Source organism: Staurois parvus, unplaced genomic scaffold, assembly GCF_062004578.1.
Source record: "Staurois parvus isolate SC_StPar_1 unplaced genomic scaffold, SC_StPar_1.0 ptg000842l, whole genome shotgun sequence".
In the NCBI taxonomy this organism is placed as follows: domain Eukaryota; kingdom Metazoa; phylum Chordata; class Amphibia; order Anura; family Ranidae; genus Staurois; species Staurois parvus.
Window position 1 is genome coordinate 708,216 of NW_028318638.1, and position 17,123 is coordinate 725,338.

Genomic DNA, 17,123 nt, shown 5'->3' on the forward strand with positions numbered 1-17,123 from the left:
GAGACGTTAATGTAAGGTGTAACTCTGTTGGGGAACCTGATGTAAGGACAGATTGTGATGGGGACTGGGATGTAAGGGGGGCTCTAATGGAGACTCTAATGTAAGGTGTAACTCTGTGGGGGAACCTGATGTAAGGACAGATTGTGATAGGGACTGGGATGTAAGGGGGGCTCTGATGGAGATGCTAATGTAAGGGGAATTCTAATGGAGACTCTGATATAAAGGAAAACTCTGATGGGGACCCTGATGTAAGGGCCAATTTTAATGGGGAGTGTGATGTGTAACCTGACTTTAAAGCGGTAGTAAACCACCAAAAAAAAGAAAAAAATTCCCCTGTAAATTAATGTCACAATGTGCTAGTATGCATCACCGTAGCACACTATGCAGGCCACTTTAGCACTTGAAATAGTTTTTTTATTTGTGGCTGTTAAGAAAACTGTACACGTAAAGGTGGCTGAACTGTGGCACGGCTCTCCCTGAGAGCTGAAGTTTTATCTTCCTACTGTAAACTACTAATCCAGCCTCGGTGACAACCATGGATCCCTCCATAGATACAACAGTGGAGCCACCTAATGACAGCAAGTGTGCTAAATACAGAATCACCTGAAGTAAATAAAGAAAATAAAGTGTGGAAAAAAAACAAAAGCAACCATCTAATTTCAGGATTCCTAAACTGCAATATAGTAAATGTTTGCTTTGGTGTTTAGATACTCTTTCAAAGAATTTGGTAGATACTGAAAAGTGTTGAGCAAGTCATAGATATCATGCCATAAGGTTCAGGAAGACAATATTTTCTAGTAAGTAGCTGAGATCGAAAACATGGGACAATTCAAAACTAACCTAAGAATATCTAACTAACTTCATAACGCTGCCCCAAACTACCTCACCGACCTGATACCCAAATACCACCCAACCCGTACTCTTCACAAGACCTCCTACTTTCTAGCTCCCTGGTCTCCTCCTCCCACGCCCGACTGCAGGATTTCTCCAGGACTTCCCCCATCCTCTGGAACTCTCTACCCCAATCCATCAGACTGTCACCTACCCTCCTCATCTTCAGGCGCACCCTGAAAACCCATCTCTTCAGGGAAGCCTACCCCACCCTCACCGAACAGCCAATCTCCTCCACTCCTCCTACCACTCCATCCCCCACAGCCACTTCCTCCTGTACCTCTATCCCCTCCCTCCTAGATTGTAAGCTCGAAAGAGCAGGGCCCTCGAACCCCTCGTGTATTGTTTTGTTACTGTATTGTCTCATGTACTGTCCCCCACTATATTGTACAGCGCTGAGCAAACCTTTTGGCCCTATATAAATACTGTATAATAATAATAATAATAATAATCTAAACATTTTCCTGAAAGAATAGTTGGTGCTTGGAACAGAGTTCCAGCAGATTTAACAAGTCAAAAAATAGTACATGAATTTAAACATGCTTGGAATAAACATAGGTTTATGCTCAACAAAAAAGCTGAGAATAAAATTAAAAAGGGGAAATTTGATGAACTAATTTATCTTTGGTTGGCAGGAACACCTTAAACTCCCAGGTGCACGGGAATCGAGGTGGAAATTACGGCAGAGACATCTCATTGGTAAAGTTTCGAAGACATATAAGAAGACCAGGGCTGATGCAGCCCACCAAGCCCTACCGGTAATCGAAATATCACATTTAGGCCCTTTAAAGAATAACAGTACAGATACATTTGACACGTTCATTTCTTCCTTTCCTCAGAATGTTATGGAAGAAGTCAACCAAACATCTCTAGGAAGCTTCATCCTCCTTGGTCTATCTAATGTCCCATTTCTCCAGAAAATCTATGTCCTTGTATTCTCTGTAATGTACATAATCACACTATCAGGAAACCTTCTACTGATCAACGTGGTGAGGATAAACCCAAAGCTTCAGACCCCAATGTACTTTTTCCTAAGCAACCTCTCCATTATTGACATTGGTTTCTCATCCTCTATTGTTCCTCTAATTGTCACAAACACTCTGGCCAAGGACAGAAGCATCTCCTTGCTGCGATGTGCAGTGCAAATGTTCTTTCATTTGGGCTTAGGAGCAACAGAGTGTATAATTCTAGCTGTCATGGCGTACGACAGATTTGCTGCCATCTGTAGACCATTGCACTACAGCACCATAATGAATAAGACGTTGTGTGTTTGTTTAGCTGTAGGGTCATGGAGTATTTGCTTTCTGAATTCTGCCATTCATGTTGTCCTCACTTTTCAACTGCCCTACTGCAAGTCCCACCATGTCAATCACTTCTTCTGTGAGGTTCCACCTTTTCTTCGAATGTCCTGCCGAGATACTTCACTTAATGAGATAGGCATGTACATCTCCGCAGGAATCCTTGGATTGTTTGCCTTCTGCTTGACTCTTATCTCATATGTCCACATCATTTCCACCATCCTGAAGATCCGTTCCTCACAAGGAAGACGTAAAGTTTTCTCCACATGTGGTTCCCACCTGACTGTTGTGGGTCTGTACTATGGGACCCTCCTTTTTATGTATCTGAGACCCCGCTCTATAAAAACTCCTGAATTAGACAAATCTCTGTCCATAGTATATACAGTAGTGACACCCATGCTGAACCCCCTGGTCTACAGTATAAGGAATGAGGATGTCAAAAACACTGTTAAAAGAACACACATAAGAATTTTAAAAAATATGTAAAACAAGATGTTGATTTCCATTTCATGACATCATTGCCTGAATGATGATCATTAAATATTTCTAGAGTCTATATTATGGTTGAAGGATAGGTTATAAATGCCCATTTTATTGCCGGTATAAAAAATGTGCATTTATTTTTTTTCTAAGGACTCTGAAGAGCATCGCACCCATGATCGGCAGATTGCGGGTGCAATCTCAGGCTCCTGTAGGCTCTCAGAATTGCTGTTTGCCTGTACTAGGGGCGGACTGACCATTCGAACACTCGGGCACTGCCCGAGGGCCCGGGGTCAGTAGGGGGCTCCATGAGATGCCCCTGGTACCTTTCATTGGCTTTTTCATAGGCTTTTTTGGGTGTTGGTGAGGACATAGGGGCCCCATGAGTTGTCAGTCCGCCCCTGGCCTGTACCGCATATAGCTAGGCAGTGACTTGGGAGCAGGATGCTCAAAGGACTACAAGAGCACTCACCAGCAACCCCACAGTTCATTGAGAACTACAAGCCATCAGCCACAATGGCTAGCAGTGTTTGTAGACATGTAGTCTCAGTAGGATGCGATGGCTGTGAGCAATCACAGTGATCACGTGATATTTGTACACAATGAGTGACTCTCATTCATAGCCATTTATTGTGTGCTATTATGATGATCTCTGTGATTGGTTACAGTGATCACATGGTACAGACAGGGCCAATCACAGCCCATCTGTATCATGTGATAACTGGCTATGAATGGATGCCATTCATAAAAATGATTGCTGATAACAGTGATTATCACTGTTATAAGCAATTATGGTGTAAAAAAAATCCTGATCACCTCCCCAGAGTAGTACAGTGTCACTATGGTAACACTGGGCTACTCTGGTCACAGTATGTAAAAAAAATTTAAGAAAAATTTGTAAATTGTAGTTTTTTTTACATATTGTCACCAGTCAGTATTCCTGATCAGCACCACACCAGTCATATGACGGTACTGTACTGCAATGGTAACAGTATGTACAAAAAAACTGTAAAAAGAAAAAAAAGGAAAAACAATTGTAAACAATGAATAAAAATGTTAAAAAATTTGAAAAAAATATTTTTTTTTCATGCTGTCACCAGTCAGTATCCCTGATCATCACATCACCAGTCATATGATGCTGTACTGCACTAGTGACAGTATGTAAGAAAATTGTAAAAAAAAAAAAAGTGTTTAAAAAAATGTAAAAATGTTTGGTAAAAAAATGTAAAAAATTATTATTATTATTATTATTATTTATTTTTTTACATACTGTCCCGTCAGTATCCCTGATCACTGCCAAACCATGATGCTGTACTGCACTGGTAACAGTATGTAAAAACAAATGTTTAAAAAAACAACTTTAATTTAATTTCTTCATTTTCCCCAAAAAAGTGACAAAAAAATTACAACTTCAAAAAAAACTTTCTAAACACATTGTGCTATGTTTTTTTTAAGATTGTAGAAAATAAAAATTGATTGTTATCTTTTAACTGTTGACCTATCAGTTCATTATTCGATAAACTTGTGCCTTTAAAGTCCCACCAACAAGAGGACTTCTCTATTGTAAATTCTATTTCTCCAGTTTTTTTCTTGAAGTTTACTTTAAATATTTTGCTGGTGTTAAGCTTTATAGAACCATTGACAATTTAAAATAGATTTAGTGTTACGTTTAAATTTGCTTCCAATAATGTTTTATAGCCTCAAGGTGGGCAACTCCACATTAATGACCATGGTTTTAGAATGGTATGTCCAACAAATTCCTTGAAGGTGTAACGTTTGATAATGATTATGAAACCAACATTACGATGATTAAAATACATGAAAACATAAGAGAATATAATGCTTAGCCTTTGAAAAAAAAACTTAGTAAGCAGGGAACACAGTTGATAATATTCATAAAAGACCGGAGACAGGTCAGCTGGGAAACTAAGAAAATAACATCGGAGGGACTTCAATGTGTTTGTAATGTAAGCGAGCACCTTTCTTGTTTCTTGTTACTTCCAAGTCTTTAACCTTCACCAGTGAGCTAAAAAAAATGGTGAATACTGAAAACATTGGGAGTGTCAAGGACATAAAAATGTAAAATAAGCAAAATAGTCAAAGTCTGTCATTAAAGTCCATATTTAGGTTGAAAAAAGACACAAGTCCAACATAAATCCATATTTTTAGAGTTTAAAAATCTAGGTCCCAATTTTAGCTCAACTGTATCTAATATTTGGAGACCTGCTAACCGCCAAAGCTAATGGCCACTAGTCAGTGCTCCTACTCCTTGACCTCTCTGCAGCCTTCAAACATAGTCGACCACCCCCTCCTCCTCAAAAAACTACACTCCCTTGGCCTCAGAGATTCTGCTCTCTCCTGGCTCTCATCCTACCTGTCACAATGCTCCTTCAGCGTTACCTATAATGCTACCACCTCCCCCTCACTCCGCCTCTTTGTTGGGGTCCCTCAAGGCTCTGTCCTCGGGCCCCTTCTCTTCTCCATCTACACCTCCTCCCTTGGCCAACTCATACACTCTCACGGCTTCAACTACCACCTCTATGCCGACGACACACAAATCTATCTCTCAACCCCCCACCTCACCCCCTCAGTCTCCGCCCGAATCACACAACTACTGAGCGACAAATCAGACTGGATGTCGCTCCACTTCCTTAAACTGAACCTCTCCAAAACCGAGTTTCTTGTCTTCCCCCCAGCCCGGACACCACCCCCATTGACTTCTCCATCACATCCAACAACGCCACCATCAAACCTGCCCCGCAGGCCAGAGTACTTGGTGTCATTCTGGACTCCAATCTATCCTTCCAGCCCCAAGTCCAATCTTTAACAAACTCGTGCAGACTCCACCTCCGCAACATCGCCAAAATCCGCACGTTCCTAACCCCAGAAACCACTAAACAGCTCATCCACTCCCTCATCATATCACGACTCGACTACTGCAACTCCCTCCTCACTGGCCTGCCTCGCCGCTGGCTATCCCCGCTTCAGTCGATCCTGAATACGGCTGCAAGACTCATTCACCTTTCCAACCGCTCTGTTTCCGCCACCCCCCTCTGCCAATCCCTCCACTGGCTTCCGATTGCGCAACGGATCAAATTCAAAATCCTAACACTGACTTACAAAGCCGTCCACCATACTGCCCCAAACTACATCACTGACCTAATATCCATGTACCGCCCAGCACGCACACTCCGCTCCTCACAAAACCTCCTTCTCTCTAGTTCCCTGGTCTCCTCCTCCCATGCCCGCCTCCAGGACTTCTCCAGGGTGTCACCTATCCTCTGGAACTCCCTGCCCCAACCCATCAGATTATCACCTACTCTCCTCTCCTTTAGGCGCACCCTAAAAACCCATCTCTTCAGGGAATCCTACCCCACCCCCTGCTAATTCCCGACCTCCTCCACTCCTCCTACCACTCCACCCCCCACAGCTATCTCCTCCTGTGCCACCATCCCCTCCCTCCTAGATTGTAAGCTCGAAAGAGCAGGGCCCTCGATCCCCTCATGTTTTGCATTGTATTGTTATTGTTCTGTCACATGTTCTGTCCCCCTTTGTAATGTACAGCGCTGAGCGAACCATTGGCGCTTTATAAATACTGTATAATAATAATAATAATAATATTTGCCCTTTCTGAAAACCTCTAACAAGCATTGCAGGGAAATAACAATATCTACCAGCCAACCAAACACGCCTGTAGGCAGGTTGCCTACATTAGTTAATGAGTTCTGGCTGGCCCAGGCAGGGGGAAGTGGTTTGTAGTCCTTTTCCCCTGGCTTTCTGAACCCAGCCTACCTGCCCTGTGCTACTAATAATAGGGGGAAGGCCAGGTAACGAGGGCTTCCGTGAGTAACTCATCTGCGTACCTGCTGTTCATGCCTGGTTCTGGATTGTGGTACAGTCCCGGGTCAGGAATGTAGTGATGCCCCCTCGCGGAGGGGGGGTTGCTGGGCCCTGCAGTCCTCCCGAAGGTGCCAACCCATTTGGAGCACTGCCAAGGACTATCACCAAAAATGGACTTTCGCAGACAGTTCAGGTTAGGATGTTAAGTATTATGTTTTCACTGTATTCTGATGCACTTCAAGACTTTCAGTAAAGTTTGTTCAACTTTTCCTAGGCCTGGTGTGAAGTTACTAAAGGGGTGCATAATGGTAACATGACAGACATAATACACTACTTGGGTCAGTTAGCACATATGGGGTATATAATAGGTCAGTTGCAAGAGGTTAACTCAGCATCGGAGCGAAGGAAGAGAGTATTTGCTACTGGTAACCAAAAGACTGCTATGGAGTGAATAAAAAGTCTGGTGCCTGGGCAAGGTGAAGTGTCCTCCAGTAGTGAGGGGGCCACCGCTTTAGACTCTCTCGCTAGCAGACCATCTCCCATAGTAACTGGGAGCAGACCAGCATTATGGAGAACCTCAGCCTCACTGCCTGGTACAGAAAAAAAGGAGTTCATTATGTGCATGCATGAAGTTGGCACTAGGTGCATGGCAAGACTTCTTTCTTCCACTGGGAGTGATGTGGCATAGGTACGCTGGACAGATGAAGGGGCACAGTGTCAGCAGTGTCCCTCCTAAATGCAACAGTTACAAAGGGGTGTTTTGTGACAGAAGATGCAACACTTCAAGGAGCATTTAAACACTACACAAGTCAGAAGCCTGCCTTAAGGTTGATTTCACCTGAACGCGGCCACAGCCTTGCCCCGGGGTATTGATGGGCACATGCATGGAAGGGTACCCTAAGTCCAAACAAATGAACAAACAGGTTGCTGAATCTGGATTTTTTTAAGGATCACTGAAATTGTCTCTGGATACACTGGCTTTGGTTTGGCAGTGCTAAAAAAATGGGGACCACCCTCCCAAAAAAGACATTGATGGGCACATGCATGAAATGGTACCCTATGTGCAGGGCAAGTGACCCTGCCCACACTGCCTGGCGTAGTTTAAGAACCCAGTGGGCTTACAGCCAGTGAAACCAGAACAAGCCCACCAGCCCACAATCCTATCTCCAATATTAATAATACATGTGGTGTAGTTCTATACTCTATGCTAGCCTCTGAGGAAAGCTAGTGGACGTAACACGTAAGGTCGGAGACTAATGATGTGTATCTGGAAGTCCAAACAAATGAACAAACAGGTCGCTGAATTTGGATTTTTTAAGGGTCACTGAAATTGTCTCTGGATACACTGGCTTTGGTTTGGCAGCGCTAAATAAAATCTGGAGCACCCTCCCCAAAAAGGCATTGATGGGCACATGCATGGACGGGTACCCTATGTGCAGGGAAAGTGACCCTGCCCACACTGACTGGCGTAGCTTAACCACTTCAAGTCCGGACACTTTTACCCCCTTCCTGTCCAGGCCAATTTTCAGCTTTCAGCGATATCACACTTTGAATGACAATTGTGCTGTCATGCAACACTGTACCCATATGATTTTTTAGCATTTTTTTGAGACCGATAAAACTTTATTTTGGTGGTATTTATTCACCACTGGGATTTTTATTTTTCTTTGCTATATAAATGAAAAAGTCCAAAAAAAATTTTAAAAAGTGTTTTTCTTATAAAAGTTTGCATATAAATAATCTTTCTTCATAAATCTTGGCCAAAATTTATTCATCTATCTTTTTAAAAAAACCCAAATTAGTTTATAACCAAAAATTATAATTTTTCAAATTTTTGTTTTACATTTTTATTTTATTTTTTTATATTATTATTTATTTTTTTTTTTTTACATACCATCACCCTAGCAGTACAATGTCACCATAGTGACACTGTATTAGTTGTGCGGGGTGATGAAGATCTTTATTTTTTAACACTGATTAATTTTACACCCATAAATGCTGTAAAAACAATAATTTAACCTTCTCTATGGCTGCATTCTTGCAGCAATTGAGAAATACTGTGTGAGCTGTGATTGGTCACAGCTTGTCACATGGTACAGAGCTGTTGTGAATAGCCCTGTACCATGTGATCTCTGTGATCATTCACAGATTTCACACTTAGTAAGCAATCATGTCAGAAGTGACATCTTGCTTACTACTCTTCATGTGACGACTGATTGGCTAATCAGTGATCACATGATTGGGACCTCACACATTGGTCCCGTACAGCAATCGGTGTTCTGGAGGACACAGCAGGCACCGGATTGCGGTGCTGCGCGCTCCCTGGGAGCACGCAAGCAGAGAGCGGGGAGGACGTTTATAAATGGCCACCTGCCCCTGCACTGCTCCTGTCCGGCCATTTATATACATGAGCTGGACGGGAAGTATTTAAGAAACCCCATGGGCTCACAGCCAGTGAAACTGGAACAAGCCCACCAGCCTATCTCCAATATTAATAATACATGTGGTGTAGTGCTATACTCTATGCTAGCCTCTGAGGAAAGCTAGTGGACGTAACACGTAAGGTCGGAGACTAATGATGTGTACCTGGAAGTCCAAACAAATGAATAAACAGGTCACTGAATTTGGATTTTTTAAGGGTCACTGAAATTGTCTCTGGATACACTGGATTTGGTTTGGCAGCACTCCAAAAATATGGGGACCACCCTCCCAAAAAAGGCCAAGGACCCATAGATGAGAATCCACATGCATACAATCCAATGAGAGCACCAAATAAATGTCTAAGAGTCCAAGGTAATTTAATGATGAAACTGATTAATAGCAGAATAGCCGCATTTTAGGGGCCAAACACACTCCCCCCTCACACTGATGAAGGGAGAGTGTTTTATGCCCCCAAAACGTGTTGGCTTTGTTCTGCTATGATTCCGTTTTATCATTAAATTACATTGGACTCTTGGCCTCTTGTTTGAAGCTGTATGTGTGTACCTGGAAGTGACACTAAAGGTAGGACGGGCTGTATGGGCAGCAAGAAGAGACACCGGTGGGCCCTATGCAAGCTATTACCAAGTGATTATACATGTGCACTGTGAGAAGTACACCAACATTGTGACTTCCTCAAAGCAAAAAGCACTCTTGCACTTTTACCATCTTTTATTGTTTTTTTTGCTATTTATTTATATTGATGTTTTGATTACACGGGTGGTAGGATATAATTATCTTAAAGGGACAAGCATGCCTGTTTTTTCTCTGAGAACTGATTGGAGGGAAGAGACACCCCTCCTTCAACCATTCACACAAGCGCACAGGAACAGCTGAAGAACTCTAGACATCTAGTTTTACAGATATAACTGGCCCTTTGACCACAACCATAATGCTGATGTGGACCACAATTAATTTGAGTTTGACACTTTTGGTATAGAGGGATGCGCTGTGGTCATATTTCATGTCTGAGGTCTACAGCCACTAAATGTGTTTCAAATATAATTAGTATAGGCACCTGAATTTAGTTTTATATGAGCTTCCTATAATCTCTTCTTCGAAGGAGGTAGATTGGGAGAGGCAAATAGTGATCTATGGCTTGCCAACATTCTGTCAGACTAACAATGTAGTGCACATAGCCAGCTCCAGAAAGACATGGTTTGAAGAGTTTGGTGTGGAGGAACTCTAATGACCTGGACAGAACCCTGACCCCAACCATAGTGAACCCCTTTAGGATGAACTGGAACACTAATTGCAAGGCAGGACTTCTCATCCAACATCAGTACCTTACCTCACAAATTTCCTTTCGGCTCTTTGGCTTTTGGCCTACAGACACACTCCAAAATCTTTTGGAGAGCCTTCCCTGAAAAGCTGGTGCGATGGAAGGCCAACCCCATATTAATATTCATTGTTCATGGAACTGGATGTCCAGCAAGCTCATAAAGGTGTGATGGGTGAGGGTCCACAAGCTTTTAGCCATCTGGTATACCATGTGTTTTGACTGGAGCTCAAACACTTTAATAATGGCAAATTCCCTAAAGGTGTATAATGTGCATAATGATGATCAAAAGAACACCACATTGTTTGAAATAAATTAAAACATAAGTGAATATAATATTTAGATTGAAAAAAAAATAATAGATACTTTGCAAAGCTTAGCAAGAAGTGGAGACAGGTGAGAAATGTTCACAAAAGACCAAAGAGTGTTCAGCTGGGACATTACATAGTTACATAGTTAGTCTGGCTGAAAAAAGACAAAAGTCCATCCAGTTCAACCATAAAGAAAAAAAAAGTTATAATCCTACACCCACAGTTGATCCAGAGGAAGGCAAAAAAAACAGCAAAGCATGAACCAATTTGCTCCTGCAGGGAAAAAAATTCCTTCCTAATCCCCTGAGAGGTAATCAGATATTCCCTGGATCAACTTTACCTATAAATGTTATATCCGGTTATATTCTGTGTATCTAAGAAAGAATCCAGGACTTTTTTTAAAGCAATCCACTGAGCTGGCCAGAACCAACTCTTGAGGGAGTCTATTCCACATTTTCACAGCTCTCACTGTGAAGAAACCTTTCCATGTTTGGAGATTACATTTCTTTTCCTCCAGACGTAAAGAGCGCCCCCTTGTCCTCTGTGATTAGGCAAATAACATTTTGTTGCCAAGTTGAGGAACCATAAGGAGGGACCAATATCTTCCAAAAAGTCCATACTTCTACTAACATTGTTACTCTTCTTATTGTTACTAATTTATTATTTTTAAAGTTAGTAGATGGTAAGATAAAGTTTGGAAAATGTAAGAAAGATATCTCAAGGATATTTGTCAGAAAATTGAGGCTGAGCACATAAAAGGAAAAACCAGAATAGCTTTTCAGGACATTAACCACTTCCAGTCCGGACACTTTTATTTTGTGTGAGCAGTAGGCACAAAGTGCTTCCTCTCCCAATTTGTGTCCTAAAGGAAGCAAATAAAAGAGAGAAATTTAAGTCTGTTATCTTGATATATTTAAAAATGTATTTTTTTTTCATTTTTAATCAATACATAGTTGGTTGAAATCGTGTTTTTATATCTGGTCTCCCCGGACCCTGCATTCACTATATCTGGTCTCCCCGGACCCGGCATTCACTATATCCGCTCTCTCCGGACCCTGCATTCACTATATCCGCTCTCCCCGGACCCTGCATTTAATATATCTGCTCTCCCCGGACCCTGCAGTCACTATATCTGGTATCCCTGGACCCTCCATTTACTATATCCGCTCTCCCCGTACCCTGCATTCACTATATCCTCTCTCCCCAGACCCTGCAGTCACTGTATCCGCTCTCCCCGTACCCTGCATTCACCGTGTCCGCTCTCCCCAGACCCTGCATTTACTATATCTGCTTTCTCCGGACCCTGCATTCACTATATCTGGTCTCCCCGGACCCTGCATTCACTATATCTGCTCCCTCAGGACCCTGCATTCACTATATCTGCTCCCTCAGGACCCTGCATTCACTATATCCGCTCTCCCCGTACCCTGCATTCACTATATCCTCTCTCCCTGGACCCTGCAGTCACTGTATCCGCTCTCCCCGTACCCTGCATTCACCGTGTCCGCTCTCCCCAGACCCTGCATTTACTATATCTGCTTTCTCCGGACCCTGCATTCACTATATCTGGTCTCCCCGGACCCTGCATTCACTATATCTGCTCCCTCAGGACCCTGCATTCACTATATCCGCTCTCCCCGTACCCTGCATTCACTATAACCTCTCTCCCTGGACCCTGCAGTCACTGTATCCGCTCTCCCCGTACCCTGCATACACCGTGTCCGCTCTCCCCAGACCCTGCATTTACTATATCTGCTTTCTCCGGACCCTTCATTCACTATATCTGGTCTCCCCGGACCCTGCATTCACTATATCTGCTCCCTCAGGACCCTGCATTCACTATATCCGCTCTCACCGGTCCCTGCATTCACTATATCCACTCCCTCAGGACCCTGCATTCACTATATCCGCTGTCTCCGGACCCTGCATTCACTATATCTGGTCTCCCCAGACCCTGCATTCACTATATCTGGTCTCCCCAGACCCTGCATTCACTATATCTGGTCTCCCCGGACCCTGCATTCACTATATCCGGTCTCCCCAGACCCTGCATTCACTATATCTGCTCTCCTAGGACCCTGAATTCACTATATCCGCTCCACCCCGGTGTAACGGAACCGGAACCCAGACTGCACTGAGTTTTTCCATTATACTTCACTTCCCTCTCCGGACACCACCTACGGACCACACCACCCGCTGATCATGCAGGAAATAGATAGCACCCGACTCTTCTTAAAACAGGAAGTCAACTCCTTTATTTTTACACAAACAACAAGTTATATACACAGGGCAGGGAAACACAACCAACAACAGGAAACACATCATCAGCCCGCCCCATCAGTGGGAAGGGCTACAGGAAACACATCATCAGCCAGCCCCATCAGTGGGAAGGGCTACAGCACATGGCAAAGGACAATGGACAGCCACCTGGCCGAGAACAAAGGACATTCGCATTAACGTCCTGTACCCCTTAACAGGCACAGGGTGAATTAAACATAATGAGGGGAACATGAGCTGACACAGAGGTCCCCCCACCCCCAAAAGTCACTCCCATCACACCCGGACCCGGCATTCATTATATCTGGTCTCCCCGGACCCTGCATTCACTATATCTGCTCTCCCAGGACCCTGCATTCACTATATCCGCTCTCCCTGGACCCGCATTTACTATATCCGCTCTCCCCGGACCCTGCATTCACTATATCTGCTCTCCCCGGACCCTGCATTCACTATATCTGCTCTCCCCGGACCCTGCATTCCCTATATCCGCTCTCCCCGGACCCCGCATTCAGTATATCTGGTCTCCCCGGACCCTGCATTCACTATATCCGCTCCCCCCGAACCCTGCATTCACTATATCTGGTCTCCCAGGACCCTCCATTCACTATATCTGGTCTACCAGGACCCTGCATTCACTATATCCTGGACAGGAAGGGGGTGAAAGTGTCAGAACTTGAAGTGGTTGAGCTATTTTAATCAATTTTTGAAGCAAAGCTTTGGTGCATTTTTTATACAAATTATTGTCTCGCAAAGTCCCATTGGAAATGTAGATCTGTTCTTGTATTGGTCAATCATACAACCTCCCTTCTGTACTTTTTTAGCTTTTTGCATATACAGTTTACACAATAAAATACAAATTCTGCTTCCTCAATTTAACATTTCATAAGTTATTTCTTGTTTCTGTTCCTTAAATCGTGTTTTTAATTACAGGGAGTTCACCAATGGTGTCACGGAGAAAGGAAAAGATTTGTCAGCTTCTGGAGCATTAGTAAAGTCCAAAGCAGGGGCGGACTGACCATTTGGAAACTCGGGCACTGCCCGAGGGCCCGGGGTCAATAGGGGGCCCCATGAGATGCCCCTGGTACCTTTTTCATAGGGTCTTTTTGTTTGGGCAAGGACACAGGGGCCCCATGATCCCCTATTGCCCAGGGGCCCCATGAGTTGTCAGTCCGCCCCTGGTCCAAAGTTGACTAAGGATGGATAGAATTCCAAACAAAAATTCTTAGCAAAATCTTAGAAAAATATGTACAAAAATTATCAGAACATTCGACTGTCGTCATTTTGCTTTTAAAATTTTTAACATTTTAACAACAGATTTTGGAATGAATGGACTTTACCGAACGCAAACCACATACACTGTAATGCCTAGTACACACGATGAGAAAATCAGATGAAAATAGCTGCTTTCAGAGCGATCGTTCTGTAATATATTCGTTAGTACGCAGCTCTGGCTTCCGATCACCCAGTTCAGATGAAAGTTTTCCGAAGAACATTTTTCTCTGTTGGTAACAGGACAAATGATTTTCATGCAATTAGTATAGCGCTTTCATATGAAATAGTCGAGGGATGAAGACCACACATGATCAGAAACAAAAGAATGAATTGGAAAAAGAAAGGTGCTTGCTCTTCTTCTTTTTTTTTTATCCAAAATAGAAAAAAGAAAGCCTAAAATGGAAACTATTGCATACATCAGATCTACAAATAATAAGCTGCAATATAATAAATGTTTGCATTTGTGTTTAATACCAGTTTAACCACTTCCAGTCCGGACACTTTCACCCCCTTCCCCCCCAGGCCAATTTTCAGCTTTCAGTGCTGTCACACTTTGAATGACAATAGCGCGGTCATGCAACACTGTACCCATATGAATTTTTTAGCATTTTTTTGAGACAGATAAAACTTTGTTTTGGTGGTATTTATTCACCACTGTGATTTTTATTTTTTTTGCTATATAAATGAAAAAGTTAAAAAATGTTGAAAAAAAATTGTTTTTCTTATAAAATTTTGCAAATAAATAATCTTTCTTCATAAATCTTAGCCAAAATGTATTCAGTTATCTTTTTAGTAAAAAAATAAATAACCCAAATTAGTTTATAAACAAAAATTATAATTTTTCAAAAACTATTTTATTTTTATTTTTTTTATATTATTATTTTTTTATTTTATTTTTTTTTAACATACTGGCACCCTAGCAGTACAGTGTCACCATAGTGACACTGTACTACTTGTGGGGGGTGATGAAGATTTTTTTTTTTACGCATTGCTTTTTCCACCCATAAAGGCTGTAAAAGCATTTCTCCTCTCTGGTTGCATTTTTGCAGCCATTGAGAAATACTGTGTGAGCTGTGATTGGTCACAGCTTGTCACATGGTAAAAGCATGTTGTGAATAGCCCTATTATTATTATTTATGTTTTTTTAACATACTGTCATCCTAGCAGTACAGTGACACCATTGTGACACTGTACTACTTGTGGGGGGTGATGAAGATTGTTTTTTTTACACTGATTGCTTTTACACCCATAAAGGCTGTAAAATCAATCATTTCTCCTTCTCTCTGGCTGCATTCTTGCAGCCATTGAGAAATACTGTGAGAGCTGTGATTGGTCACATGTTGATTATAGCCTTGTACCATGCGACCTCTGTCATCATTCACAGATTTCACACGTAGTAAGCAATGATGTCAGAAGTGACATCTTGCTTACACCTATTCATGTGAGCACTGATTGGCCAATCAGTGATTACATGATCGGGAGCTCACACAGAGGTCCCGTACAGCGATCGGACACAGCGGGCACCAGATCATGGTGCCGTACGCTCCTAAGGAGCACGCGCAATCCAAAATGGCGGGCGCCATTTATGAATGGCAACCCGCCCTTGCACTGCCACCGTCTGGCCATTTATATACAGCGGCTGGACGGGAAGTGGTTAAGAGATTGAGGCAGAAATTCCAACCTAGATTGGGGATTGCCTAAAGACTTTAACGGACGGATACTGAACAATCTAGAGAACATTAAAAAGAGATGGAAGGATTACACTTTATATAAAAAGAGCATTGTGGATAACATTGTAGAAAGTGAACCAGACAGTGATGCCGAAGACGACCCAGATATACTAAAGGAAGAAGTCATAGCAGCAATTACACTGTTCAACAAATTTTTATTTTTTGCCAGTTTTGGAAACAAAAGGATCCATTTCTTAATGAATTTCACATTCTGAGTTCAAATATAACAATGAAATTTGTCAATTGGCTCTAGTTTTTCTGTAAACGGAAAGTTTTCTACTATAGGCGTAATGACTACATAATGCACAATAATTATATGGATAGATGTCTTTCCACAAATATAAAGCAAGTGATATTGACTACATAACAAAGCCTAAATGGCATAATATATTGCATAGGATTACCAAGAAAAATTATAGCCATAAGCTAAGTTGAATCATTTTAATACTTAGGATTCTCACTAGTTTTGTCTTCAGTTTGTGTCGGTTTTGCTTCTCTTGGCTTTTCTCTTGTATTCGAGGAAAGGGCTATCTCTTACAACTGCACGTGACTACACGCTTCAGGTTCTTCCTCACTTGACTCAACCACGAAGGATTCTGGTGCTTTAGGAATTGGTAGCCCCTCTCCATGAGGAACTGGACGTATTGCCGATGGAATATTTGGATAGTGCACAGATAACTTTTTCTTCTTATTTAGCCCTTTTACAATTGGAGGCACCATACAAAAGTAACAATTACTAACATGATCTGTTGGCTCTCTCCAAATCATTGGCACAGCGAAAGGCATAGATGCCTTTTTTCCATTCAACCATTGCTCCAGTGCCGTCCCACAAGAATTGCAGCATATAAGTGGTGCCCAGCTCTTGTCCTGGTCTCCTATCTTGCAGCCAAAATACAAGTTGAAGGCTTTCTTAATCATTCCTGTTATCCTCCTTTTTTGTGAGATAAAAGTTATTTCACCGCAGATATAGCAGAAATTATCTGCTTTATTCACACAAGTTCGAGGCATTACTGAGTAGCCTATATAAGCATAAAACGAAATGTAAAGACGCTGTCCAACTACAATCAGCTACAGATACTGCAGCTTTTATGCAGTGAAGTGATGCAATTAAAGGCTAATATTGCATCATCTCAGTATACATGCAATTTTCTATTGGTCAGAAGTATCAATTGCGCAATATGCAGCTGAAGTTGCATCATAATTTTGAATGGCTTACGTCATTAGATGGGTGAATATATCATGGAAACTAGAGCCAATCAACATT

General features: G+C 42.3%; 1 protein-coding gene across 1 annotated transcript; it reads left to right on the forward strand.

Moving 5' to 3' along the window:
• Nucleotides 1-1,736: 1,736 nt before the first annotated feature.
• On the forward strand, nt 1,737-13,872 carry LOC149443621 (olfactory receptor 5B21-like). Its single transcript, XM_089655480.1, has 3 exons — nt 1,737-2,634; nt 11,435-11,498; nt 13,788-13,872. The coding sequence occupies exons 1-3, from the start codon at nt 1,737-1,739 to the stop codon at nt 13,870-13,872; spliced, it is 1,047 nt and encodes a 348-aa protein (XP_089511606.1).
• The last annotated feature ends 3,251 nt before the right edge of the window (nt 13,873-17,123 follow it).

Coding starts and splice junctions, on each gene's coding strand:
- LOC149443621 (XM_089655480.1), top strand. CDS start 1,737: ATGGAAGAAGTCAACCAAACATCTCTAGGAAGCTTCATCCTCCTTGGT. Junction 2,635..11,434: donor GAATGAGGATGTCAAAAACA/CTGTTAAAAGAA, acceptor CTCTCCCAATTT/GTGTCCTAAAGGAAGCAAAT. Junction 11,499..13,787: donor ATCTTGATATATTTAAAAAT/GTATTTTTTTTT, acceptor TTTTAATTACAG/GGAGTTCACCAATGGTGTCA.